At 47.0% G+C, this 27,552-nt stretch overlaps 1 protein-coding gene across 3 annotated transcripts in view; it reads left to right on the forward strand.

The window, feature by feature from the left end:
• Nucleotides 1-27,552, forward strand: part of LOC120958406 (tyrosine-protein kinase Btk29A) — a 71,971-nt gene that overhangs the window by 10,347 nt on the left and 34,072 nt on the right. For 2 of the 3 annotated variants that reach the window (XM_040381182.2, XM_040381183.2), the window contains exons 3-5: nucleotides 4,422-4,517; nucleotides 4,608-4,740; nucleotides 4,834-4,977. In XM_040381182.2, coding sequence (XP_040237116.1) covers nucleotides 4,422-4,517; nucleotides 4,608-4,740; nucleotides 4,834-4,977 — 373 coding nt within the window. Of the gene's footprint in view, nucleotides 1-4,421; nucleotides 4,518-4,607; nucleotides 4,741-4,833; nucleotides 4,978-14,455; nucleotides 14,591-27,552 lie in introns of those variants that run through there. The other variant, XM_040381186.2, reaches the window with a different exon arrangement.

Here is a 27,552-nt window from a genome sequence, read left to right on the forward strand (position 1 = left end):
GTTGCGACGAATTTGCGGCAAGTGCGTAGGTTGCAAATTGCCCTTTTCGGGGCTGCGCTTTTCCGGTGAAGGTGGTCTGGTGGTGCTGTGAAAAAGGCAATCGTCGTGGGTGTGTTGTGTCTGTAGTGGAAGAGGAAATTTCTTCTTAAAAGAAGTGTATTTTGTGGAGTGGAAAAGCCTGTTTTGCTTCCCATATTTCCCCCTCATTGAATCCAGATGTTGCGAAGGAAGCATTCGGAAAGAAGGGTGTGTTATATGCTCGTCTCGCCCCTCATGCTTAATGAATGAGCTACTCGCATAAGTATAAAAGTGAAGAAGAGTTGGGTTTTCAAAATTTGCATCACGCAGTGCATTCTCTTCCCGATACGTGCTTGTCTTTGCTAAAGCGGTTTATCGCGAAAAAAAAGAAAGAATCTAACGCCACGGAAGGCTTGACGGGATTGACAGGGCTTAGCCTTTGTGTGGTCGTGCGTGCGTGCATGCGTTCGTGTGTTTCATCCCCTCGGAACGCAACCAAAAATCATCTTTTGCGGTGTGCGTGTGTTGACCATCGCGAGTAGTATTGTTGGTGTGGCTGTGTCTGTTTGGGTGGACATACAAAAATCCCTTTTGACAGCCCTGCCCAAACACAACCCCTGTCCCCGGCTATCCGATTATGGCAGTGTAGTGTGTACGTGTGTGTATGTGTGTGCGTGTTTGTGTTTGTCTTTGACCGGCTAGACACACTGAGCGTTTGAAGCGTTTGACGAACCCTCTCCACCCTGATTGGAGGAACGCGCAGGAGTTTTGGATTAAGGCAGGGACGGGCGGATATTGTTGACGGAGCGTGCCTGGCGTGCTCCGGTGGCACTTGATTAGACGTGGGATTTTGAAGAGGTAGGTTAGGTGCTTCGTGGAGCGTCAAAAAACGTGACACTTAATTAAATTAAAGCTAAAGAACATTTGTTTGCGAAATTTGAAATCTGTGTTCAATCATTTAAAACAGCTTTTTATGTACTTTGTGTTTGTTTTTTATACATATTTTTCTGTTGAATTATTGCATAATTTCGCTGGAATTAAATTCATCATTGTACAGCTTAAAGGGTATCATCTCGCTGAGCATCTCTGCTTTAAATGCTTTTTTATCGGTTGAATTTATATCTTCAGCTTCCGGATTGCATTTGCTTCTTCTGGGCGCATTTTGATCGCTTCGTAAGCGTACTGCCGCCTAAAGGGAGGCAAATAATTTAGTTTGCAGCCTGCACTTGCTCAACCCCAATTTTGCCGGAAGATACTAGATCTATTCGTTTTTTTTCTCCTCCGTCTCTCTCTCTCTCTCTCGCTGAATGTTCATGAATGTTTTGGCAGCTAGCCAAGGGGAACTCGGGATTTCGACCGAAAACCCGGAGAACCTTGGACGTGTTTTTGAGTAGCAACGACGACCACCGACCCAGATACGGCGTCGTGTGAAGGGGCAATATGTGCCGTGGATGTTATTTAAAACTGCATTAGCATCGATAGTTTAGTGATTATGGGAGTTTGTGTTTAAAAGTTTGAAACTATTGCTTTAAACAGGAAACTTCCTTTTGGGTAATTTCGTAGAGAGTTGATCAAGTTACTTGCAGTGCGTTGATCACAGTTTCTGTAACTGAAAGTGGAACTCATTGTGCATCCGGTACACTGTACACACGTCTTCTTGCGCACACGGTAGGGAAAGTTAGTTCGAACCGAACCCATTCTGCTGCCTGTTTGATGCTGTGCCGCATTAATTGAATGCTGTGCTGCCCCAATAAACACACAAAAAAAAACGCTCAACAAAACGAGTGAGACAGTGTACTGTCGAGTTTTGATCGGAAATCGAAAGGTCTTTTGTTTTTTTGAATGAAACCGTAGCCGTTGTCGGCCCACTTTCGTGTCCGGACCCGATGGTACCGAACGGACATAAATCAGCTATCAGCTGGGAGTAGACAAGCGGGAGTAACGCTGCCGTTGCAGTATTATTCAGCCTTCAGAAGTTCTTTCTCACCCTCCTTTTGGACATAGAAACTCCCTCCGAGACTCCTGAATGGCTTCATCTCGGTGAGGACCTAGTTTTCCCTTGACAATACACACTCACTCTCTCTCTCTCACCGTCTCTTCTAGTCGCGGGGGGTGAAGTTCGCGGGTGGTAGCGCGGTAGTCGAATGCAAGTCTTTTGAAAGCAAACTCAAGCGATCATCTCCCTCCATGCCGGAACCCTTGAAAGCTTTTGGACATCGATGGGATTGGTACGTCCGTAACACGACACTGCGTTTTGTAGGAGGTAGAGTAGGGTCGTTGTTTGGTCCCCGGGATGTTGGACGTAAACGAAGACTACTGCAGCAGCAGGATGATGATTTATAGAACGCTACAAATCTTGGGGGGATGTGTGTTTGACAATGTAATAGAAGTTGATAGAGAGACCGGCCCCCGGTTGCTGGAGAAAAGGGTTTGCGGAGGAACGCGATGGACGGTTTCAATTTAATCTTTCAATGGGAGAAGTGAGAACACTACAACCGGCCTACGAACTATGTCCCGATCGATCCTCGCGTTTTATTTGTGTCTGTCCCATTTCTCAAGACACATCCCCTTGTCCATTGTGTGTGCCCTTGTACGGTGATGCAGCTCCTAGAAGAGGTCAACCCTTGGGCCCTCTTGTTTGGAGTTTGAATTTAGAACGCTATTGTTACGACGAGGTTTACTTTTCATTTGGGGTGTTTTGTAGTTCTTGAAGACTTCTTCACCGAACGCTATGTTTTGTAAAATGATGCATCTTTCTCGGGGTGTAATAGAAACGATGAAGAGTATTTGTCTCGTTTTAGGAGTTGATTATGATGAAATTGAGCATTTTTGTGAAGATGTGTTATGAGCTTCCTTGTACACAGGCCAAAAGGGATACACAGGCACAAACAAGAAGGTCTGTTCCCCTTCACAAACCCCTTTTTGAGTGACAAATTGAGGTTTTTGGGATAACTAGGAGCACCAATATTGCTCGCTCGAGCTCCAAAGGTCACCGCCGAAGTACTTCCAGCATAATTAATACGCCTTTTGATGACCCGACGCTGGGAAAGATGCAACAGACAGGACAGGGCGGAGCAGCAGGCAGTAAAGCTCCCAGAAACATCCCATGATATATCCCGGTCACCACATTTTGGAATGTGGTGAACGCGTTGGCAAAAGGTCATCGTACGGGCTCCGCGCGCTAATCCTTATGCACGGTGAATAATTTAGATAGATTGCCCGGAACGGATAGTGTGTTGCGGCTGCGGTTTAAAATATTACCTTATTCGTTCCACCCGAAACACACGGGCTGCTGCTGATGATTGGAGTAGCAGCAGTAGCAACAGCACACCAGGCAGGAACGTGACGTACATCGTTTGTTACAAATATGATGAAGCTTTTCACCTCCCTCAGCCATCATCCTGTAAGCTTCACCTCCTTATTGGACCGCAAAGGGAATGCACACGGGACGTCATCGCACAGTGCAACATGCTGTGGTGTGGGGTACATTGGGAAGAGCCCAGAGGAAATAAGGCATCGGTTGTGTTCGAGCGCGCTACAGAAAAGTGATATTTCCGGCACTTGGGGGAGGTTCTATATTTCCCCTCCGTCAATACGCCATTGCGATTTCAGGATGTGTCCGTGTTTTGGAAAGGATATGAAAATGTGTTTCCCGGAAGCAAGATTTTCTTTAGAAATGTAGTTTGAAATCAGCTTATTCTTATTAGATTTGTAGCTTCTTTTATTGCTGATCCTGATCCTTGCTTATGCTTTCAATTTGCATGAACTTGTTCTAATCTAATCAAAGAGCTTTTGCATGTGTTTTTACTACTAGAATTGTTTGTTCTATTTCTTTCATCCTCATTGTTCTTCATTTCACTAAGTGTAAGTGTCTTCTTTATGGTTATTTCCTCTGTTCATATGCTCTTAAACTGTTTCTTCTTTACATCACTTGAAAAAGCACACTCTATTTACACTTTCGCCTTCATCTGTTTCGATTCCGACGCTTTTGCTGTTTGTTTTCTATCGTCGTGCTTCTCGTTCTGCTTCACACCGGACACCAACTTTTGGGGAGGAACCACAAGCATTTGCATCACTTTCATCATTTCCCTCAAATGCTGCACTTTTCTGCTTCTCACGTCAACTTATAAAACAAAACTCAACCCAGCACGTACACACTTACACTTTAAATAACACTTTTGCTAATCTCTTTCTCTCTGTCTGTCTGTATCGCTCGCTTAATATCACCATGCTGCACACATTTTCTGTGGTCTCTGTGGGGGGAATGGGAATGGGCCCGCACGTCATTATGAAGCGGAGGAAAGCTCAAAACTTTTACACCAAAAACTTTTACTAATTGTGTCGCTTAACCAATCCATTCTGTCCTATTTTTTCACCGGTTTTTGCTCCGCCGGCATCCACAGAAACGACGCGAGCGCGGCAGGATCAGTGTGAAGGGAGTGCGGCTCGTAGAACCAGCGCTTCTGCACGGCGAGGGCGGTGATGCAGCGGCACCGGATGTAAGTTCTCAGGCGGCGGGACACTGCACACCACCAGCGCACATCAATCTCTTTACTATCGTCGTTTCTTTTTTCGTTCCCACCATCCAGGGCTATCCGTTTCAAGTAGGATACTGCGAAAGTGACGGCATCTACCCGGGTACGACACTGCCCCAGTACACGCTGTATCTAGTGGCGGACAGCGAGAAGGAACGTACCGAGTGGATCTCCTCGATTCGGAAAGGTAGGAAAGGGAGGGAGAGGCCCGAGAGCATCCTTGTCAAGCGGTGTGATGTTACGATTTCATGTTATGTTTTTCCTTCCTTCCTCCAAACAGTCTGCGAAGAGTATAGTCCGAAATCGTTCAGCTACCATCTGGGCCTTTGGTTGGGCCGGAAGTGGTCCTGCTGCAGAAGTTTGAATCGCCGTGCGCTTGGCTGTCAGCTGGCAACGATATGGCCCGAGTACAACAATAATCCAAGTAAGTAAGTTCCAGGCAAAGGATCCTAGTGGTTCCTGTCTGGGACTGGGGCGGGTTTCTTTCAGCGTATAGAAGTCGTATAGAAGGTGATCCGATTAGACTTCGTGAAGCGACCTCAAGATGATGTACCTTGTAACAGCTAAAAAGAAATGAAATTTGAAGACGATGTGGACACTTGTTTCTATGCCATTTTTTATTTTATTATTATTGAATCTTGGAAATATTTCAGGATAGCAAGTGAAGCTGTCCTACAGTCTTTTATTACTACAAATGACTTGCCCTTTTTTTCTTGCTCGGTAAGGTCCCTTAGAATCGTTTTATGTTTTTTGTACACAAATTGAAAGTCTAAGGACGCTAAAGCTCTTACTCTTTTCACCTAGGATTGCATCCAATTGACGTTTCTATTGCTTTAGCACCTGTTAAGTGCTTGCCTGAGATTAGTTTTTTTAAGCCACAAGCCATCCCTATCCTCCTGTGTAACCTGTCCCCCAAGGTCATTGCAGTGAGATAAGCATTCCCGTACGATATAAGCTCGCTTTATGGGCAGTCCAATATGAAAAACGGAACGCTATGGTTTGAAGGTTAGCAGGAAAGGGAACCTTTAAGAAGACAGGTTAATTCCTTATTACACTCTGTGTGTGCTTGTGTGTGCAGTTTGTTTGTTGGTAGCGGTGGCGTTATGATGACAGCATTTACCTGCCCTTCATTGCCCGTTTTGTCCCGCTTTCAAAGCGTAGTTGCCCTTCTTTTTATTTGTGCCTTCAGAAGCTGTTTGCCTTTTCTATTTGTGCAACCTTTTTTTGCCTTTCGTGTGCCATAGACCAAGGGTGTGTGTATGCCACTCCTAGTGCCTTCGAGTCATCCTGGAGAGGGATTAATTTATGTCAGGCACAACGGTTCTTGCTATGGGTGCGTGTGTGTGAGAGTGGGAAGGAATGTGTCCCTGCTCCCTGCTCGGCAACGACTGCAACACAACCGGATGTTCCCGGGCTGCAACCGTGCTCAAGTAGGAGGCATCCGCTGTAGGCCTTCTTACCGCATTGGCGCTTCTCGGTGTTTGGGTGGTATGGTGTGTAGACTTGGGACTTCTTATCTGCACCTTTCTTGACGGGGCAAAACTTTCCTGCTGGAAGGATATCGGTCAACGGGGCAGCAGGTGAGCAGGTTGATGGTGGCAGCCTGTGCTGACAGGCAGCTTTTGCGCCGCACTGGCTTCAGGACAACAGCGTACGGCAATTGCAACCGCTTATCCCGGGCAGGTAGGAAATCCTTTCAGCCTCCGTTTTGCTGCTTTGTTCGGCTGTGAAAGGAAAGTTTATTTTAATGGCCTTTGCTACAGGCACACACACGCATATACACGAGGCAGTGTTGTCTCGGAAGAATAGAATGCAACTAAGAATGCATTCCTTTGTAGCATTCCTTTCCATCCTCTCTCGGGCGTACAATGACTGTGGGTAGGTTTTGTGCGCCCAAGGCGGAACTAATTTTTCGTTAATGAAATGCCACCAAACCTGCAATGAGATCCCGGGGAGGATCCGTGACAAATGTGTTACCAAATACCAATTTCTTTTAAATGGTTAGGGCGATCCTGGGACCTGGTTGGGTAAGCCATATGTGTTATCAATTACTAATTTTGTTTCGTTACTTTTTCGCTTTAGAAAAGAGTGCTTGTTTGCGCTGATGGGTTTTATGTTGAGTAAAATGTGAAGAATAACTCAATTCTGCATGGTAATCGGTGGTGCCTTTTTCAAACAAAAAAAAGTCCTTCTTCACGATAGTGCTGGAATGCGGATAACAAGGGTGTGGCGTTGGGCCCAGAGCCCACAGCGGGAGAATTCCTCAACACACGGACGCCTCAAATGGAGATGAAACACTGAAAACAAGATAATTGTGGAAGCTACAATTCCATTTGCTTTCATTAGCCAATGAATGAAATATTCATTTCACTAATCAAGAACCATTCCGTGCGATCAGATAAACCACTTAACGTATCTTCGCCATTTGCATTGATAATGTACCGTGGCAAAACAATGCAACCGGTGCCCCGCCAAACCTTGTGCGCGAGAGTGTTCTCACCCCCGTCATCAACGAACGATCGGTCGGGCTGTGTGCGGATCTAAAAATGGCACACATTTTTTAAAATTGTTTACCATCATGCAATGTGCCGCCGAGGGCTGAAACAAAACGGCCCCAGACGCAACTTCCTCTTCCTCGTACCTGGTTTTTTTTCTGATGTTCCACTGCGTCATGCCACATTTTCCGGCTGGTTCGTGATGAGTCTGAAGCCTTTCTGTCTCTCCTTTCCCACTCGGCACGAGCACAGCTCGCACAGTTTGATCTTCAGCCAGAGTTTGTAATATCATTTGTGTGTGTGCTCTTTTCTTTCTGTTCGCACCTCTTAATGACTCACGATCCGCACGGGGCGCACACGTGCCCCGCTTGTGGCAGTGGGAAGTAGTTTGAGCTGTGCACCAAATCATTCGCTCCTCACTGCATAGGTATAGGTAGTTTATCGGCGATGAACAGTAATTTGCAGCTTAATCGTGTGCATCAGCCATATCCTTTCGATCTCGGCCGTGGACGACGAGGGCAGCAAAACAGGCATAATAATCTGTACCGTGTCTGCTAAGCAGGTCAGCTGCAGAGTCGTGAGAGGAAGTCATCAGCGTGCGTTGTTGATTAGGTGTACGTTACATCAATGCCGAGAAAGGCGAAAGTGTTTGTTTTTGCTGCTTTCTTTTCTATCTCGGTCTGTGCTTTTCATTTAACATTTCGCAATGCTGCGCGGTGATTCATCGCGAGTTGAGCTGGTTTCGATCTGGTTAATCATTGTGTTGAGGGTTATGTTATAACAACTAGAAAGAATAATAAGTAACAACAACTACAAACAACAAAAACTACATCCCTAAGATCATCAAGATGCGGAAGCCAAACGATTTGAGCTTCAAGGGACGATCGATTATCGTAGATTGCATTCTTTCTCTCTCTCTCCCATAAAAACCGTAACGAGTTTAACCTCGTCCATGAAACCTTCCAAGCGTTGTAAGATAGGACCGTGCTTAGCAGACGCATATGCAAAAGCAGCACCGAAACGGGGGAAAAACCGGAAAGGGGTCGTGTGCCAAAAACACACTGTCTCCTGCCACATGGTTTCTAATTAGCGTCATTAGCCTTTTGCGAACAAACGATTCCCCCATGCGCGCAGGTTCGATGCTGCTGCTGCTGCTGCTGCCGTCGGCGCGTCTAATGATCATGGACAGTGTGATGTGTTGATGTTGATGTCTATTTTTGTCAGACAAATATGCAGAACAGAGCAGCAGCGTTGCTGCAGAGATTTGCGAAAGGGAAAGAACGGGCAAAAGGTACCTAACCGCCTGCCGCCGTTTCTTTTTGCCGTGACCGTGGATGAATGTTTACCACCGGAAATGTTGTTTGTGTGTGTGTGTTTTTTCAGTTTTGAGAAGGTGCACCTGTTGTTTCAATTAGTATCTTTGCTCTGCAGCTTTGCGCATACGACGGCGGAAGCAACGAGTTTTTGGGAAGTTAATTTGGTTCGAACTGTGCGCGACATGCGTCCGGTCCCTAAATGCAAGCGCACAAATGAAGCATGTCCTTCACTGACTTGTGTTTATGTGTTTTTGGTTAATTTGTTTGCAAATTGTATTGTGGACGAAGTAATTGGAGGAGAGCTCAATGCTTACGCGCCGTGCTTTGTGCTTGCGTTGCCGAAGTCCGAAGACCTTGTGAAGCTAACTTATCTACCATCTCTGTAACCTACACTTATTTTCTATGAATTTGTAAACGATTTGCATATTATTAACATTCATTCACAGTTTTATATCGCTTCTAAATCAAACCCTATTAGAATAACAGATGTTTCTCTTTTGCTTTTTATTAATCAATCTAGACCTTTTTGTGTGCGCTGGGTCCCGGGATCGGGAGATCTTGATCGCTGTACCAAAGTTCAGCACGATGCCCTCTCCCGCTTCGTATCGTATTTTATGGAATTGAAACATGAAAATCATTCCGAGAAAAACGGTAGAAACCTTTCTGGTGCGACCATAAATGCGATGAATTTCGGACGCGCCGATGGTTCAGGTGCCCCCTCTGCCCGGCTGCCGGATGGGGGCCGAAGTGGGTGATGGAATTGAAAATTTTAAATGCGATGAGTTTTACTACCGTCGGCTGTCGTTTGTGGTTGTGCTTGCTCCGTACACGTCTTCTACGGCGATGGGTTCGTCGCTGATGCATGCGTTTAAATTTATTGTTCTACGGGTCAATGTTGAGGTCTCTTAACTTTGTTCCTCTTTATTTTTTACATACCTCCACCAGGGAAGAGGGGGGAAAACAGACGTTTTACGGTGGTAATATATTTTATTCTTTCTCCTCTTGCACTGCGGTTTGCACGAAAACGAGCAGCAACGGCAGCAGCAGTAGAGAGACAGTACGCATATTTCGTTCCTTTCCCCAAAGGTTTAATCTTAAGGACTCCTGCTCCGACTGCATGCTGTGACGCGCTTTGGCGTACTTTTCCGTCTCGAACCATTCGAGCTCGCTGACGGAGCATAATCGGGGCAGATATTTGATGAGTTGTCTGCTGCCCTCTTCCGCAAAAGGCCAAATGCGCCCAGCTGCTGGCGGCGTGGCGCGTTTATCCGGAAGACCTCCTCGCTCCACATTTCGTTTTCCAGGGTGAGTTGATTTGTTTGGTGAGGATAATTCCACACTCACCGGTGGTTACGGACCATCGCAAAGTTTTATTGGTCGAGCTTTTCGAGCTCTGGTGCTGGGCACTGTGGTGGTGTGAGATTATTATCAGTTCGTTTTAAGCGGCACAGGGAGAAGCAGCAGAATGATAGATGATGGAGCGGAAAAGAGCGTTGACGAATCGGGGGAAGAAAGTTCATTCTTGCGCATCATCATCATCAGCATCATCGAAGAAGATCGACATTTATGGTTCTTTTTGTTGGGCGAATACTCTTCGCTCGGGACTGGATGAAGCGTCTTTGTCTGTCTCGTCCCTTGGGATTTTGGTAGATTGCCCCCCAAACGAAACTGAGGTGAAATAAAGCTGTATGGAAATTGTTCTTTTACGTGTGAGACCTTTTTCCTCCGTTCGTTTTTTGTTGTTGTTGTTGTTTGGTTTTCAACGAACCAGGGAAACCGACATTTCCGACGAATCGAAATGAAGTTTATTTCTAATGCACGTGTGAGCCATATGTCGTTCGCTTGGTGCGTTGACCTTGTTCTCGGTGAATAGGCGTAATTAGAGACGATTCGAAATAATTTATTCCTCCTGTCGATCCCAGTTTTTCCCTACTTTTATCATCCGACTTGTTTAAAGATTCTTGGATTTCGTGTGTCTGGAATAAAATGACGATATGTTCTGGATTGTTGGAGTTATTCAACAAATTGCTACAATTGCTCTTAAGTCGATAAGCTCATTCTCTGAACATCATCTAAGAAGATTAGCTCAATGTTCGGAGTAACCTGAACCCAGGGACTAACCCATTTCTTGATCAAAGCCCCATTCCAGCCTTTGGGACGAGAAAATTGTGCCGTTTGCAATGCTTTTTGTCTTTCCCTTCCTGCAGCACCTTTGCACGACACCCGGCGCAAAACTGCAAAACCATTTCGGTGCCATTTTTGCGCACACAGCAATAAGGCGTGGGACCCAGTGCACCGAACTCCCCCGAACCCAAGGTGTTGTGAAATCAATTTCAATAAATTATTCAAATGATCATCCAATACTCCTTTTCTCCGAGATATGCTGCGAGAGTTCGACCGAGCAGTTCGACCGAGATGCTGAGGTCGTGATGTTCCCGGTCCGGTTCTTCTGGTGCGACCCGGTTGCGAGGCGAATGGTAGGGTAGGGGACAAAGAGAGAACCAAGGCAAAAGGGCTACCCAGACTGTCGCAGTTCGCAAAGTTGTATTGAATATTGACGTCAGCCAGCAACAGGATTTTGTGTGTGAGGTGGTTGGTTTGCTGCAAACTCCGTGCACCGGGTAAGAAGTTCAGCAGGAGAAAGAAGCAGTGAGGTTTTGCTGATGTTTAAATTGTATGCATACAGAACTTCTTATGGTTGGGTACGTCGTAGCCTTTGCCTCGATAAGCAGCAATAAAGATGCTTATAACAATGAAGATTTTACGAGCGACACAAACAAGTGAATGTAGCACTTACAAAAGAATTCGTTGTTGATCGCAGAAGACATTCTGAGAAGGTAATAAGTTATGTTTCTGCTAAAAGAAAGTACATTGCTACCCATGCACATAATTAGCTACGCGTTATTCATTCCAGCACAGCTCCAATTACCTTTCTTTTCGTAAGAACGAGCTATTAAATCATACCGAGAGCACACTTTTTTAATTAACTTAATACCATACCTTTATTAAAATACCTCCCGTAGGCATAGTCTGACTGCTGGTGAGGTTTTTGTGAGCCCGTAAGAACGATCACCACCCTTCACCACCAAAACCTATGACACATTGGTTGTGTTGCTGCACTTATCTCACTCGCAGGGCCGGGTCCGATCTCTTTATAAACTCCGCCGTTTGCTGCGCTGGCAACTAAACCATATCTACCCCGCAAATGCTTTGTTGTTGTGTCAGTTCCGCCGCAACCATTATTGCATTAACCGTTGACCGTCCAGTTCCTTCCTGATCCTACCCCACCCTTGCGTTAAGTGGCTTATCATCGCGATCACGCCCGGCGGGGTTCAGTGGTCGGGTCTGCTTGCTTGCTTGCAGTTGGCTTCCCAATTAGCAGCTCATAACAATTTACTTAGCTTGTTTTTGCAGCGAGCTCTCGCGGTGCTCAGGCTTGAAAGCTGAAAGTAAAGAATTGTAAACCTTTCTGGAGTATGTGCTGGCAGCCACCCTGGAGGAGACAACAAGTCATTAGGTTTGAGTAATTCCTGCTAGTACAGTTGGTGGTTGTTTTCCATGTTGCTGTTAGGCACTGAAATGGGATTTGCTGGTGGTTTTGGTTGGTCCGGACGGTGCAACTTGGCGCTTAGTTCCTGCCCAGGTGTTCATACTGCATTTGGTTCGCGCAGCATGAAACCCTTTTGGGCAAATTCAGCAGAACACACAAGCAAGAACGAACTTTGTACATGGTGAAAGGCTTAGAATTGCTTCAAATTTGATTTTAAAGTATCCACGAAAGTCACAGATACTCCTATTTATTTAAAATTAATCTTATCGTACATATGAACAGCTTCCACTGAGTTTATGTCAACCAATTTTATGTGCTAATAAAATACCCTGACAAGCACCGCTGCTCCCAGAAAGGCAACATTTTTGGTAAAGATGTCATTGCCAGTGCATAAAACGGGTGAAGATTATTTATTATGCAGCACGTCATCATTTCACACGGACACCAACCGATGCCGTACTAATAACAACAATCACTGCGACCGTTTCGGGATCATCGGGATGAATGTGTGTTTACGGTGAACCTTCTGGAGCTGTACCGGGGGTTGATAATATTTGCACATTTGGGTTTCATTTCTTTATGGCGAAGAGCGTGTTAAGAAAGGAAATAAACTAAAACCAAATGTATCTGCAAGCGAGCGAGTGCGGGTTTTGTGTTGTTGCGATCGGTTCAATGGCCTGTTTCGCAGACGGAATGTTTTGCTGGCTCCAGACACAAAGAAAATGGCAAAAAGGATGGAACCCTTTTTTTCGCGGCTATATTTGTGCCGTTCAACATTGAGAAACGGGATCGGATTGCATCATTTTAGTGGTTTATTTCATAATCTTTCTAGAAGTATCGTTTCCTATATGAGAGTGCCTCAGTAATATTAATGTATTTTCTTGTTCTTGATCTCTTTCCAGGTAAGTCGAATGGAAATCATTGGGAGCTCTCTAGTAGTGCGTAAGATAACTCGTCTGATTAAATCCTTACAAAAACCGTAATCGAAATCTCCGGTGGGAATAGTAATCATTGAACGTTTTGTACCCCTTTAATGCGTGGAGTGCAGTGACCCCTTTCTGAAGCTGAGTCCAATCGCACACACCCCCAACATGCTAAAAAAAAGATACACACACACACAAAAAAGATAAATGGTTCATGAAGGTTTCACCATCTACTCTACGTTCCGCCAGCTCTTCTATTTATCTTTCTGTGTCTAGTTTCCATCCCCAACTCCCTCTTTCGTCTGATCTTATGATCACTTTTTTGTGACAATCACTTAATCATGCTTGTGTACCACACACTTTACTACGCAAAGCGCTTAGTTCTCCGTTTGTAAGCGGTAACAACAATGAAAGATCATGTTTTTATTGTAATCTTTCCCTCAAGTACCAAACCCCCTTTTGGTGGGTAGTGGCCCTGTGTACGAATGTGCGCTCAAACGATCGGGTACGGGTGCGAAAAAGAGATAGGGGGAATGGTTTTCTTCCCTTCTTGCTTGCTACCTCCCGTCACCTTTTCTTTATGCGGCTTTCCATCGCCCATCTCGAGAAGACCTGTTCCCTGTGGGGGTCGTTTGCATGTGTTCGTAGCATGCGCTCCGGGAGCGCTGGAACCGTGCGCACTGCGGGCTGGGGAAGAGAAACCATTTGAAGTGGTATAGATAGTACCGCGGAGACACGCATACACCAGCTGCCTGCTCTAAAAGCCGAGAGCAAAGCTCACCAACTCGTATGTAAAGTTCGGTCATTCGCTCACTCTTTCTCCCGTTTCTGCGCCTACAGCTACTTGGTTCGTGCGAAGAATAAACCTCCTATCCCCCGCGGTAGTAGGGGTAGAACGCGCCACCCTGTGCCGTGTTTGGTGCACCCCTGTAGGCCGCACCAAACACTACCACCCTCTTCGGGAACGGTACGATCGACCTGTTGTGTGTATTGCCTGGTCGTTCACACGCGGACAAAGAGAGCATCCCCTTTTGCTACATATATCCCACCAAGAAGACGAACGCTGCACACGATCAGACTTGATCGAGCAAGACTTGTTCAAGACGGAGGGCCTTAATCTGACCTGCAGCCTTCGGGACGTTGCGGCGAAGGAGGAAGAGTTGATTCTTCGAGCTGCGGATGGGCCAGGAGATTTGTCTCGATTCTTGATCCGCCCAAGAGCTCTCTTCTCTGGAGTTCGGGAACTTGGGGAGTTCGTCTGAAGTTGCGCTGCTGCTGCCTTTGGTTGGTGGTGGTTCACCCTCTTCAGAAGCTTAACTTTTGGAAGCATGATGATCGCTCTCTTCGCTCCCGTGTTGATCTGACTGCGGCTGTTGTCGCTGCAACGACGAGCTTGTGGTTGTGAAGTTGCCAACCATCTTTATGCTCTCCGGCTCTGTGGCTGTGTGCGTGGTTCGCACGCGTTCATGTTCGAGCATGATCGAAACGGAACCAGCATGAGAGCGTAAGAGCAAGCGAGAGAGAGAGAGAGAGAGAGAGAGAGAGAGAGAGAGAGAGAGAGAGAGAGAGAAAAAAGGCGAGCGAGAGTGCCCATGTTTTGATGGCACGGGTTTCGGATGTGGAGGGCTTAGTTGTTGCGTTTCTGTCGTACACTTCGGACGTACACTTTGTACCGTCCGCGTGAACCGTCCAGTTTTGTCGGACCCGTGGTTGTGTGTTTCTCCCTTCGTTTGGTGGTCCTGTTCCCACTTTGGTTAGTGTTTGGCAGTGTTTGTGCGCATATGTGTGTGTGTGTGTGTGTTTTGAATGTATTAGGAACCATTTGCAAAACTGTGGAAACATGAAGAAAATTGTATGACCGTTTTGGAGAAAATTGTATGACACGAAGCAAACATCGTGCTCGTAAAATTCAGTGACACGTCAAGCTATTACAAGGGAGGGACAGAGAGAAGTAGATTGAGCGTAAAACGGAGAGTTCGATCGTGACTGATCACCACCTGCCCAGTTGTGTTCCCGAAGCGAGATGGTCAATTTGGGGATTCGATTTCGAAAGTTAAGATCGCCACAACACACTGATCATCATCTCCTCCGTCCCTCGTTCGCTTCGCAGTGCTTCCCTTCCCGTGTGTTCCGCAGTGAAAAGGCAGTGTCACATAACAAAGGCAGCCAAGTTCCAAGCCCAAGCAGGAAGCAGCAACAGAAAAATTGAATTCGCGTGAGATTGTGATCATCTCGCGGTACGCCCTCATTCGTGCAAGTGCACGCGGTCGCGAAAACGGGGAAGCGAGAGAGTAAGGTAGCTTTCGTCGCTTGCTGCAGCGTTGAAGTCGCCGTTCCTTCCCGTGCGAGCTAATTGCAGGGTTGTGCGAAAAGGGGCTCGAAAGTGCAAACGCGCGCGCGCTCGCTCTGCAAGATGAAAGTGGTCGCGGTGTAGTGTTTGGTGTTCGTTTTCGGTGTGCGCGGACATCACACGGGCCCGAGTACAACGAGTGACCGAGCGAAAAGAGTGTGCGTTGCGTGTGGTGTCCCTCACTCTGTGTGTGTGTATGTGTATTCCAGAGGAGTGAGACTGTTTCTAATTCTACCGCCGCTGGCTGTGCTTATCTGTGCCACCTTTCAAACCAACTTCAAGAAGGACCCAAACTCCGGGGCGCTGAGTTTTCTTCATTTTGTGTTGCCTTTGGGGTTCGTTGCTTGCTGTTCGATCTTTCAAACTTGTCTCCGATCGAGACGAAGGGGTTGCTGTTGTATGTGTGTAGTATAGCCATGCCACAGCCACTTCACGGCCGGTTTTTGGTGTGAATGTGTGTGTGTGTCTGGTGTGAGTTAGATATGCGTGCGCGGGGCCTGCTGCATCGTGTACCTACTGCACCAGCCCTCGATCGACACGCAGGCAGGGACAGGTTTTCTCAGCAGGTCAACTCGTCTTTGTTTTGTTTTTAATGCTTTCCTTCGTTTCTGTGTGGTTTAGAAGAAGCGGAACGTGCACCGTCACCCGTCCGCTTCCTCTGACAAGTGTATTTGTGCGTGTATTTTTGGAACTGGCGTTAATGTATACATATCTATTGCCGAACGTATCGTTAGACAAATAATTGCAAGAAGAGTAGATACGGGTAATTAAAGCACCACTTTGTAGCACTTTGATCCTACACGGCTGTACGGTAATCACCATCAGAAGAGGAGTTGCTGTGCTTCCTCTCCGCGCGTATCTAATTATCTTCATCCTTGCTGATCCGTCGCAAGGTTCGATGTACCTACGGACTAGATCCGGCAATTAATCTTCTAGTTGAGCAGCTCTTGTTCACATCACATTAAATCGAGTGACGAACAAATTGATGTTGTACGATTTTAAGTACCTACTGTATGCTAATGATTGTATACCGTAACATCTAGCTTTTTGTGGAATAAGGAGCGTTTGGATAAGAACAACATGAGAGCTACATAGGACTTTCTTCAACAACAACAAAAAAGACAAAAATTAGAAAGGCCAAGCACCGTTTTCTATTCTAGCTTACATTAGCATTATTAATGCAATCACTTCCTACCTACTTCTAGCCTTCTTCAACGTTCTCTCCTCCATTCGAACACGAGCTCCTCTGCCTCTCACATCGCTTGGCAAAAAAAGATCGAAAAGAACAAAACCGGTTAATCTATAAGTACGATTGTCCCTGCGCTGGTAGGCAAATGGCTGTCTCCACTGCGTTGCGCAGTTAAGCACGCCATCGACACCACCTTACCTGTTTTTCTCTTCACCTCACAACACGCTTCCGAAGCGCATCCAAAGAAGAAGGCATTAGACACTCGCTCGCACACGCCCCACCGACAGGCGGGAAGACCGGTTGACAGTACCTAAGTTCTGTATGCAAATTTGCCAAAGCAGCGTGCAAACGCAGCGGCACACAGCATGATCTTTGGCAAAATGTCATAAGGCGCTGTCGCAAAACAGAGAGGACACGAGACGTTGTGATAAGGCTATGCACATCTCCCCTCTTCACCATGCAGTGGCGGCGAAGGTGCAGTTGAAGTGTGTGTGTGTGTGTGTGCAAAACAACTCCACAGCAGCAGCTACGCCTGCATTATGCAATGGTGTGCACCGCTGCAGCAGTAGGTTGCAGTTCATAATTGTCAGCTCGTATTGACCACCACCAGGGCAAGCAGCCTAAAAGGTGTCTTTTTGTTGGTGTTTTTGTTACCATTTTTCGGCCGTTTCGTTACGCGACGCGGTTTCAATTTCTGGACACACTGACAGACTTCGAACTCGGGTTGTCGAAGGAATTGGAGGTGATCTTGGGTGCAAAAAGCGGTGCCCATGGGTCGGTGCCATTTTTTGTTGGTTTGGTGTGGTTTGTTTTGTGCAGCGTGGCAAATGCAGTGTAGATATACGAGTGTTTTTTCTTCTTCTTCTTCTCCTCCTGTCCTGGTAAGCAAAACCAACCTTCCCGCGTGCTCCATCATTCCCTTGGATTGCGCGATCTCCGCAGGTTATAAGACGATTAACGATTCCGTAGATCGTGGCACCGGTGGACGTGTACGTGTCGCACTTTTAACGTCGGTGTCTTTCTTTCTACACCGAACCCGGCTTCCCGCTTTGCCTACCCGCGTGCGCCAATTGCCCGGAGACCCAACGGGCGGGTTGCAGTGTTTGAGAAATGATCCAAGCACTACGCCCGGGCAGCACTCTGCGCTGGACAACTAGAGAGAAGGGCAAACAATGCGCACTTTTGTTGCAAGGAGCCTGTCTGGGCGAGCTGGTTGAGTCTTCCCTTCCTTGGTTGGCCCTTCCCTTCGTAGCTGGGCAGTGTGATATCTCGTTTGAGCAATGATCTTGCCGCCGGCGATCGTAAGTTTTACCACCGAGCCTATGACAAACCTTAACAGGCTCTTAGAAGGGGCCGAGAGCTACCTTGCAACAGAGCGGTGGGTGGGGGGGAGGCGTTTTGCGTACGACACATTGCGTTCGGGTCCAGCTGTGCAGCATTGAAGGTGCTTTTTTGTTGGTGTGTTGCGATTCGATCTGCAATATAAAGCAATGTGTGGCCATTGGAGATATCTTGGAGCTGTGTGCAGACAGGGGTAGTGCATTCGAAGGTGACGCGTTTTTTTTCTCTTCTGAGCACACCACGAACGCAAGTGGACTTTATCGAGACATTTGGCGGATGATTGTGGTGCACGCGGGCGGGGTGCAATAATTGATCGAAAGGAGGGTCAGTGCTTGGAAAGCTTTGATACGATTTGCACCGTAAGTAAGCGTAGGTCCAGTTCGATTTTGAGATAAGCAAATGGATGGAATTATTGGAGTGCGGTTGCAGCACTCCTGGAGACGGGTGAGATGCTTTCAATAAACTCGCTTTCAGCGCTGGTCACCTTGGAATTGTATGGTTATTGATGTCCAATGGAAGAATGTTGCAATAAACTCAGCAAACTCCACAAAAAAAACTTCAAGAAGAATCTGAATGTTGAACTTTTTTTCTTCTGTTGGATCACCTTACGAACCATCCTATTTGGAGATACAAGAACTATTGGAATAGTGTGTTGATCATCTCGCACCTAACAATTCATTGACCGACCCATTCCAACGCCAGACACCCTCTTGGTACGCTTGGTGGATTGGATTGGATTTATCCGTATGGAAATCCCATCCTTCACTCACCTCGAGATGCCAATCACGTACCCCACAACCGGTGGTTTGGTGTGAAGGTCACGCACCTTATGACTGCGATGATGCTGAGCAAAAAACGTTCCACACGCGTTGTCTTCACGGCAGCATCCAAAACACAACAACAACAACAACACCAACTGTTCGAGCGTGGCACATGTGCGACAGGTTTTACGTTCCAAAAAACCAAACTGCGCGGCCAACCGACACTTCTCGCCAGTGGATCTTCTCGAATGTCTCGCCAAACCGGTCATTCAACGATTGAACGACGCAAACCAAAAAAAAAAACTGTGTTTTGCCCGATAACGATATTGGAAAACTGGTTGTGTTCTGGCAGTGGAAGATGCGTTGTAGATGCGCAAAATCTGAAGGTCATTAGCCAGTCGTCTGGTGCTGCTGCTGACGTCTCTCGATCTCCAACTCCTCGGAGGAAAGAGTTTAAGTTTAAGAGCAATTTGGCGTTACAAAACGCCGAAAACTTTCGTATGATGCAAGCCCAGGATGGGTAATTGAAAACGAAACTTCATTTATAACGGGTTGGCACAGCAAAAGGAAAGTTAAACACATCCACCGAATCGTACCGAACAACTCATCTTAATAAGAAGAAATTAACAGCGATCAGCGAACAACGTTTGTTTGCACAGGTGGAAATTAAAAATGGCCCCCCGTCACGATGCGTGTTTCCAGTTTGCTAAATTCCCCCATTCCTATCCTTCATGTGCGGTGCGGGAAACGTTGGAAAAATTATTCAATATCTCACTCTCACAGGCTTTGCTTTCAACATTCGCCCGTTTCTGCTGCCTCCGTTCTTTCGCTTCCGATACGCCCGGGCTCGTGGTTTTATTTCCTCGCTGTAATTTTGTGGACCACATTTGGCGGAAAATCACTTTCGATTGTTTCGATCATGTTTAATTCAACCTCAATCTTTAAATGTTCCCTCCCTGTTGGCGCTCTTCGCAAGCCTTCGATGCTGCTGCTGCTGTTGCTGCTGCCTTCTCATATTCGGTAGTTTGTTTTGTTTTGATGAACAATCATACCAACCTAGGAAGCAGCTTTGCGATGGGAAAGGGTGAACAGAGTGAAAAGCTTGCGGGGAGGGGAGATAAAAATAGGACACGCTTCACGGACTATTATCATCGCTTACTTACCTCCCACCCCTTGCCTTGCAAATGACGTTGGGGAATTGGATTTTTCTGCACACTTTGCTGCTTTACCACAACACACGCCACCACCATCAACATTACGCGGATGTTGTGTCGTGCGTCGGAAGTATTTGGTTTGTTTGTGTGCTGCAATTTTGGGGGGGTTTCGCTTTTTTGGCGTGACTTTGATTGCATCTTTTTTTGGGGGGTGCACCATATCATTCATTCCGCAACGCTTTTGGGACACTGTCACTTTCAGGTTTCTGGGGGATTTTTGGTTTTTGCGTTCGTGCGGAAGTGAGAGAAAGTTGTTACACACGGCCAAACACAGCAACAATGACCGCATCAAGACAGTGCGGCAGTGTTTCAAGTTGTAGCAATGATAGGATACAGGAAGTTGCGAGAATGGCAAAACCAGCAATTGATAAACACGCTAAAATGCTATAAAGTAGTGGATTATTGCAAGGAACCAACTGTTCTTCACGATTGAATAGCAAGAAGAGGGAGAGAGAGGAATAGAGAAAGAGAGAATCAAATCATCCCTACCAACTGTCTTCACCGAATGATGTCTGTTGACCCCATTTCTTGGCTGACAAAATTCAATGGAGCTGAGTCGCAAACCTGAAACCCGGTTTGGATGTTTTTTGTTAATACCAGTCGTCAGTTCCTACACAGTGGAACGATTTCTGCACAGTGATTCGGAGGTCTTAAAAAACCAACCCTCCTCCGATTCAGTGTGTGTGTGTTTTGTGTGTCTATAAGGCTATTGGGTCTTCTGGCTTTGTGTCTGCCAGACATGATTTTTGGAGCTTCTAGCAAGCCTTCAAGTAGCAATCTCGAGGTGAAAGAAGCTTACGTACACACATGCGAATATTCGCTGCAACGAATCGAACTCGAAAGTTTGGTGTGGTTTGCCTACATTGACTAAACAACTTGTCTTTTACACACACTTCTCTCTCTCGGTTTCGAAACGGGTAAGGGGGATTAAGGCTCTTTTTTTGCAGTAACTTCCATTATACTTCTTCAACCGTCCTCCAATCTGTTGGGGGACTTTTATGTTGAGGTAGTTGTAGTCTTCCCCTGTGGTCGTTGCACATTTTTCGTTTTCGGAAACCCTTCTACCCCCTGTGCTGCTGCTGGCTGTCTGTTGCTCCAGATATCCAGAATGTCGAAAGAGGAATGGTGGGGATTTTCGCCTTCCTGACGACCCTAAAGTGGGTCGTTGCTGTGGATATTCACCTTGGCGTTGGCGGTAACAAACAACGCAACAACGCAAAAGCGTGTTCATACAAACATTGAATGGGATGGAAAATTGCTTCTGAAGTAAAACACACGAAAAACAGGGCCAACGACGCCGTTCATTCAACTATCCATTGGGGATAGTTTTTTTCCCCTTCTCTCTATTTCACTGGTTCGAAAGCGACACCGTCCCGGACTAGTTGTTATTTTTTTTTTTTGCTGCTGATTCTACCGAGTTGGGTATTTTACGGATTTTCCACACATTTGATGGCCCACAGTGTGACGGAGAAGGTGGAGTTAATTTTGGAGCTCCAAAAAATTCGTTTCGCGTCGTGGTTTCTCCCTCAAACTCTCGTCCCCGTCCGCTTTGTTGTACCACAGCGATTAGATGGGAAATTAGACTCGGCCACAAATCGATTCCGCCAACGCCTCCGCCAGTGTCAGTGGAAGGTACATTGAACTCCCTTCTACATTGAAAACCTCCCCCCAAAAGCTCCGGTCCCCGCGGGTATCACTCCAAATCGGGTGGAGGCGATTTAGTGGATTTGCTAATTCCGGTGGTAGATCGTTCGATCCACCTTAATCACATCGATGTTGTTGATGATGATGATGATGGTGGTGGTAGTGATCTGTGTCTGTGTTCGGTTTGTTGTGGGAAGAAGAATAGTACGGGGAAGTATCAACGCACCGCGCAAAAACGACACGGGAGGAAGGAAGGAAAGTAAAAGTAATTTACGTTTTCAATTCCCAACCGTCATCGAAAGAAAGTTCGTCAAGGAAATGGCGTCTGTTCGGCTTTCTCCTTCTTTCGTTTTGTCTGCGATTTTTGTTTACATCGGCACCAGGCGTCCCGTGGAACAGAAGATTAGGCTTGGAGTCGGTTTGAGTCGTTATGGACTAGCCCGACTAGCTTCGTTTGTTTATTTTAGGCTAATGGAGAAGTGCAAGTTTTTCATTTTCGGTGAGAAAACTTATGTATGAGACGAGTGTTACTGGGTGTGTTGTTTGCGCTGGGACTTAAAAAAAAGAAAACGTTCCAAGACTCGTTACATACATGAAAGAACAAAAGTCTGGTATGCAAATAAGTACTTCCTTTCAGTTTGATTCGAAAATGCACGCCACAAATCCGATCTGCAGTCTTTTGTTTTGGCGTGACATCTGACGCCAACCAACGCACCATCGACCTTCGCAATCGGATTCGTTCGAGAGCGCCTCTGCTCTGCAATTCGCTCTCAAAAAAGGGAACGTTTTGAAAATTGTGCATTGTGTGTTGTACCTTGTAGCCCACGTTGTCTCATTGGTCCCGGGATTGGCCGCTGGGTCTATCATTATGATGAAGTGTCTGGTGCATGTTTCTTTCTTCCTTTGCGGCAACTAGAATTCGTTCCACTTGTGTCCTTCGGCGCGTCCACACGTTTGGATGATGATGATGTTGGTGTGCTTTCCTCGCCCCATTTAGCCTTCGGGTTCTGAGATGAGTGACGTTCGTCCGTTGTCGATGGCTCCGCACAAACAGACAAGAACCAAAACCGCGTGTGGCGCAATGCTTTTGCGTTCAAGTGCAGCAGCTGGCTTGTGTGGCGTGCGGTCTTGTGCACCGACGGATCATGACCGATCATACAAGGTGAAGCAGCAAATATGCGAAAGAATAATAACAATATTTTTGCGTACCCCGTACAAGAGCGTTGTACGCACGGCGAACCGATCGATTCGCTCGCGCGTCACTTGACCTTGGTGGCGGAAATGCGATCGCACCGAAAGGGTTATTACTGGTGGGCTGGTGGTAAGCCAGAACCCCCCTTCCGCTCGGCTCATTCTGTATGGCCTAATGGAGATCAAGTATCGATGGCAGAGAGTGTTAATGCAACCTGTAATTTGAATGTATGTGCGTTTTCTGCGGTTTTCTTTTGTGTTGTTGCTGGCTGGCTGGCTGGATTTGTAAACAAACAGAGAGAAACGAAAGGCGTAAAGAGCAAAACGAATCGTTAAATTGCATTGTGCGAAAGGATACGCTAGTTGCGTGTAAATTGCACACCACCCGGGGTCCATATGGGGCGGGTTGCTGTACTGCGGTTGATGCCGTGGAGAAAAAAGGACTCCAATGGTTTGTGGTTTTGAGCTGCAAGAAAGCCACTCCCTTTTAAGACGCATTAAGTCTGTCATTGTTAAACACAATCGCGTCTGTCAGATGATACTCGACACCCCCTCTAAGGTCGCTCTTTAGTGTTCTTCCAATACTGGATGCGGTATAATTATCAAATTGAACCATTCCTCACTTGCTTTAATTGCACCATTCGAGCTGAATGAGAACGGATTAATTAGAAATTCGATCATAATTGCATCCTTCCCTGTTCGTGCATTCAGCCAACATCAGCCAGCCGGTACAATGTTGCAACAGCACCTCGTGTCCCATTATTCATTGGGAAGTAATCGCGATCCAATCTCATCACTCCCCCCCTTGTTCGTGGCTGGTGAAAAGTCATTTCACCAACTCGCAACGAAGCAACAAACTGATCAGTATCTAGCAAAACCCCCTGTTTGCAACCATGCGTTTGTCTTGCATAGCCACACTCTTGCGCCCTGGCGGTGATGAATGATGGTGACGGTGAAGAACGGTGGTTGTTGTCGCGAGATCACGCGAAATCTCCCCGCCGATTAAAGGTGAAACGAAAACACTCACCGAAGCACTGGTTTCGCGCACTGTGCTGTACAGCTTGCCAGCAGCACGAAAAGGGGCACCACTGCAAATGCGATTTGGTGAAGGGTAATAAATATTCGTGGTGCATTAAAGGGAGCTTGCGTCCTTCGGCCACAATTCTTGCACTCTGATCGCGCGGATTTTTGTGTTGACAAGAGCTGGGAGGACCGCGCGCGCGGGAATAAAAACTCCCCAAACGCGCCTCGCCGCGAGAGCTTTCCAATTAAGATTGCGTCGGCTTTATGAGAGCATCGGTCTCTGGAGGTAGCACTGGGTCGTACCACAAGCCCACAGTGAGCGCTGTTGTTAGATGCTGTGCGCGTGACGACGACGATGATGATGATGCGATGATGCAACCGACGAGCGCGCGCGCGCGTGCACTGGTGCGTTCTTTATGGCACACGGGGGCTTCTGACTCGAAATAAATGAGCACGAGCGGAGGAGTTGAACTGGATGTATGGATGTGGGTATAGAGAGAAAGACCCACCGGCCAAACGTCTAATAAAAACCGGCTTCTTCGGTGCGTGATCGGTATCGTTGTGCCCTGAGACACTGGCCAACAGACTGTCGACCACGCGCTTCATAATTGCTCGATCACGTTCACTAATTCCCCGGTGCTTCTTGTATTTCTCTTTCTGAGCTGTGGCTTATGCACACAATGTAAGCTACCATTCACAAAATCTCCCTTTTCTCAAAATCGGTGTTTGCATAACTTAATTTTGGAAGCTGCTCTAAAGTGGGGGGTGAAACGGTCTTTCATTTCATATCATGCAAGAACATCGGAACACCATAAAGAACCAAATCAGAGCCATCATTTGTGAGCTTAACTGATCCACGTAATAGTCCGCTAGAGATGGTGCACATCTTGTGCATTTTAACTGTCGTAAAACAGATGGAAACAACTCCAAGCAAAGATCATCAAACCGCAACAACACCCGTTCCCCCGTTAGATGAGATTACGTTCTTGAAAACCAACTTCCTACCGAGTCGTCGGTGCGCTTGATTGGCTGTTAAGATAGATCTTGTTTTACAAGCGGACTCTATCGATCTTGATGGCTGCAACGAACGCGCGTGCATGTTTGCTATTAAAATCTTCAAGATAGGAGACCCAGCTGCTGCTGCTTCTCGATAGAGACGCGGATCGTTCTTTTTTTATCACCACCAGCTTGTGCTCGAGACACTGCCGGCGGCTAGAGTCAATAATTCACTTCAACTCCAGCTCTCTCGGTGCATACTAATTTACGCACCCCGTGCCAAGGCGAAACTTCTGCGCTGACATTAGGCCTAGTCTCGCCAAACACACACACATAGGTCTTGCGGGTGTTGTTACGCAGTCACCGAGTTGGCACGGTTGGTGCTGCCCTATCGGCGGACAGCCGTTTTGCTGGCTTCGAGGCTTCGAGGGGTGGGTTGGGAACCTCCGTACGCTCTCATATGCCTGGTGTGTTGCTTCCAAAGTTAGCCACATTCGGCTTCGGGTAGAGTGGGAGCTCCGTGGAGCTAGCTAATGGGTAATGAATATAATTATCATTACTATTATTATACCGTGTGGTGCGCTGAAGGTGTTTGGAGTCTTTGGAGGACGTCTGCGCCAACGTGTCGCCTGCAGTGTATACTACGTACACACGCACGCAAACGGTTAATCCAACAGTGAAGCACGGAAACCGGTACCGGCGTGCTGAGAGAAGGTTGGGTTTGTTAGGAAGATCGACCCGAAAGTAGGCCACCGGTTACGATCGCAGACCACCTCTACCTCGGGGGAGTGGCCGCCTGCAAGATGAGAGCTGTGTGAGGCACAAACACAGTCACTCCCCACTTCAACAGGGAATGAAGCTTGGTGCTTGCCTAGACTTCTGCTGCTGCTGCTGCTGGCGGATGCTCCGGTGCCCGCCCGGTGTACGACGAAGCGCTCGTGATTACTCCCCGAGGGTACGTTCAGAAGGTGCAGGACGCGAACTGCAATGATTGATCTGCAGCTATGTACCGTTTGATTATGTCGTGTGGGAAAAGTTTTTTAACTGGCCAGCTCTGACGATGAGGTTAAAGCGATTCATTATTCTTCGGTGGAGGAGAGGTGGATAGTTTCATGGTACGTTATTCGTTTGGCGCGTTTGTGTTTTGTCGCAAGACGTCCTGCAAACTCTAGTCGTCGATGAAATGTGTTCTTGAGCGGCTAGGTACACCTGCGTCACCTCCAACATGGCGCAACAGTTTTGTATATGACTGATCTTTTATTTCTTTTCAAACCACCTGCTCGTTTCATTAGAAAAGTGTGTAATAGAATGTTGAAGACTTTAAGATATATTGCAGCTGGAGCGGCACACCGCAAAGGGAGTGACTTTCGTTTACAAAGATCTTGCAGCAGGTGCATATACCTCACGAACATAATCGCTATGTTTTAGTCTTTTACAGACGTGTTGTTTCTGTGTTGTTTTATGTTCCCTTTCGGCTTTAACGACCTCGCCCAGAAATGTCATTGCTCGATAAGAAATGTTTGCCCAAGTGCTCCACTTTTTTTTCTAGAAAACATAATGTTTGCATGCATTCTTGCTCTCTGCTTCTCTCTTTCTCTCTAATCTTATCATCCTGCAAACCGTATACGAGCTTTTAATTGCCACCTTGCTGGGGCCTGCATAACTGTAACACAAGCATTAGGAATGTTCCTTCGGAGAGACAATCTTTAAACCTTTACATGCTACACATCGACCAACCAACCTGTGTAGTACGGTCAGCTCTGGTGTATCTGGTGTAATGTGTTAAGCGTTACGTAAAAATAAAACATTATTCACACGGAACACTCCACCTAAATTACGCCCTAATAGCTTTCTGTACGGCTCGCGCTTTGGGGCCTGCCAAGTCGCAACGGTGATAGATTCACACTCTCAGGATGGTACGGAATGGAACTTGGGCGATGGATGTCACCGCTAAACCACAAGAGCGGTTAACCTAATCGCGTGCGCTAGGTTCCATGTTTTTTTTGCCCCTTTCGTATCCCAACATCCACTGTGTGTGTGTGTGTCTGCACTCCCTGCTGGCTGGCACTACGGTTGAACGAGCTAATGACCGCACTAAGTCGAGAAATGTGGAACTAATAGAAACACCACGCGTGAAGTGATGCAGCACGCGCAATCCGCTCCACATGTGCGTCTCCACGCGGGCACTCGAGATGGTTGCTGGTTGGCTGTGGCTGTGGGCCCCCGCTCGCGATCCAATCCATCTTCGTCAAGAAGGGCTTGAAGTGAAGTGCGAAGTGCGGGCATTATCATTAGAATCCCGCCCGCCAGCGAGACAGCAGGCGCAAGCGGAGCACACTTAAGCTCCATGTCGAATGGGGTGAGCTGATGCCAACGTGTGCTCCCTAATGCGCTTTTTCTTGTTAGATTGAGCTGGCAGTGCAGCAGCAGCAGATCTCCAGAACTCCATGGAAGCTTCCGAGCAGTGTGTTCTGCTGCGGTTGGTTTGTTAGTTGAGGTTCGGGCACTAAGACGGGCATAACCATCGCAAGTGTAGCGAATGTTCAGAGAATATCGAACCGGATCCTCCGATCGGAGTCGATCGATGATCGGAGTGGCGCACAACCCTCCTATGTCCAGCGATTCCGTGGATCAAAAGCGCTCTCAAGGCGATCGAGATTTGTGAAAGGTGGTTTCACAGATATGCTCCCGAGCTCTCCTTGCGTCCTCTCGGCAAGCAGAAGAATAAGAAGAAGAAAAACACGATCCAATCTCGTTCAGGTCTCAGGTCTCGTTGTGATCGTGGCCCGTGGAAAGGAAAACAATATTACAACTTCTTCTTTTCGTCACGCCGGGATCGCAGTACCGTGTATGTGTGGAGTGGGAGCAGAAAAGGCTTGCCAGATTAAGCAATTTTTGTAAAACCAGTTTTCCGAAACCTTTCCCTCTCGGTCGTATTCCTTCGCCGTACTGTTGTGTGGACGTTCTGTGCGCCTGGTTCCTCCCTGGTTTTAGGTTTCGCCATTC

Source organism: Anopheles coluzzii, chromosome 3 (genome assembly GCF_943734685.1).
Source record: "Anopheles coluzzii chromosome 3, AcolN3, whole genome shotgun sequence".
Lineage (NCBI taxonomy): Eukaryota > Metazoa > Arthropoda > Insecta > Diptera > Culicidae > Anopheles > Anopheles coluzzii.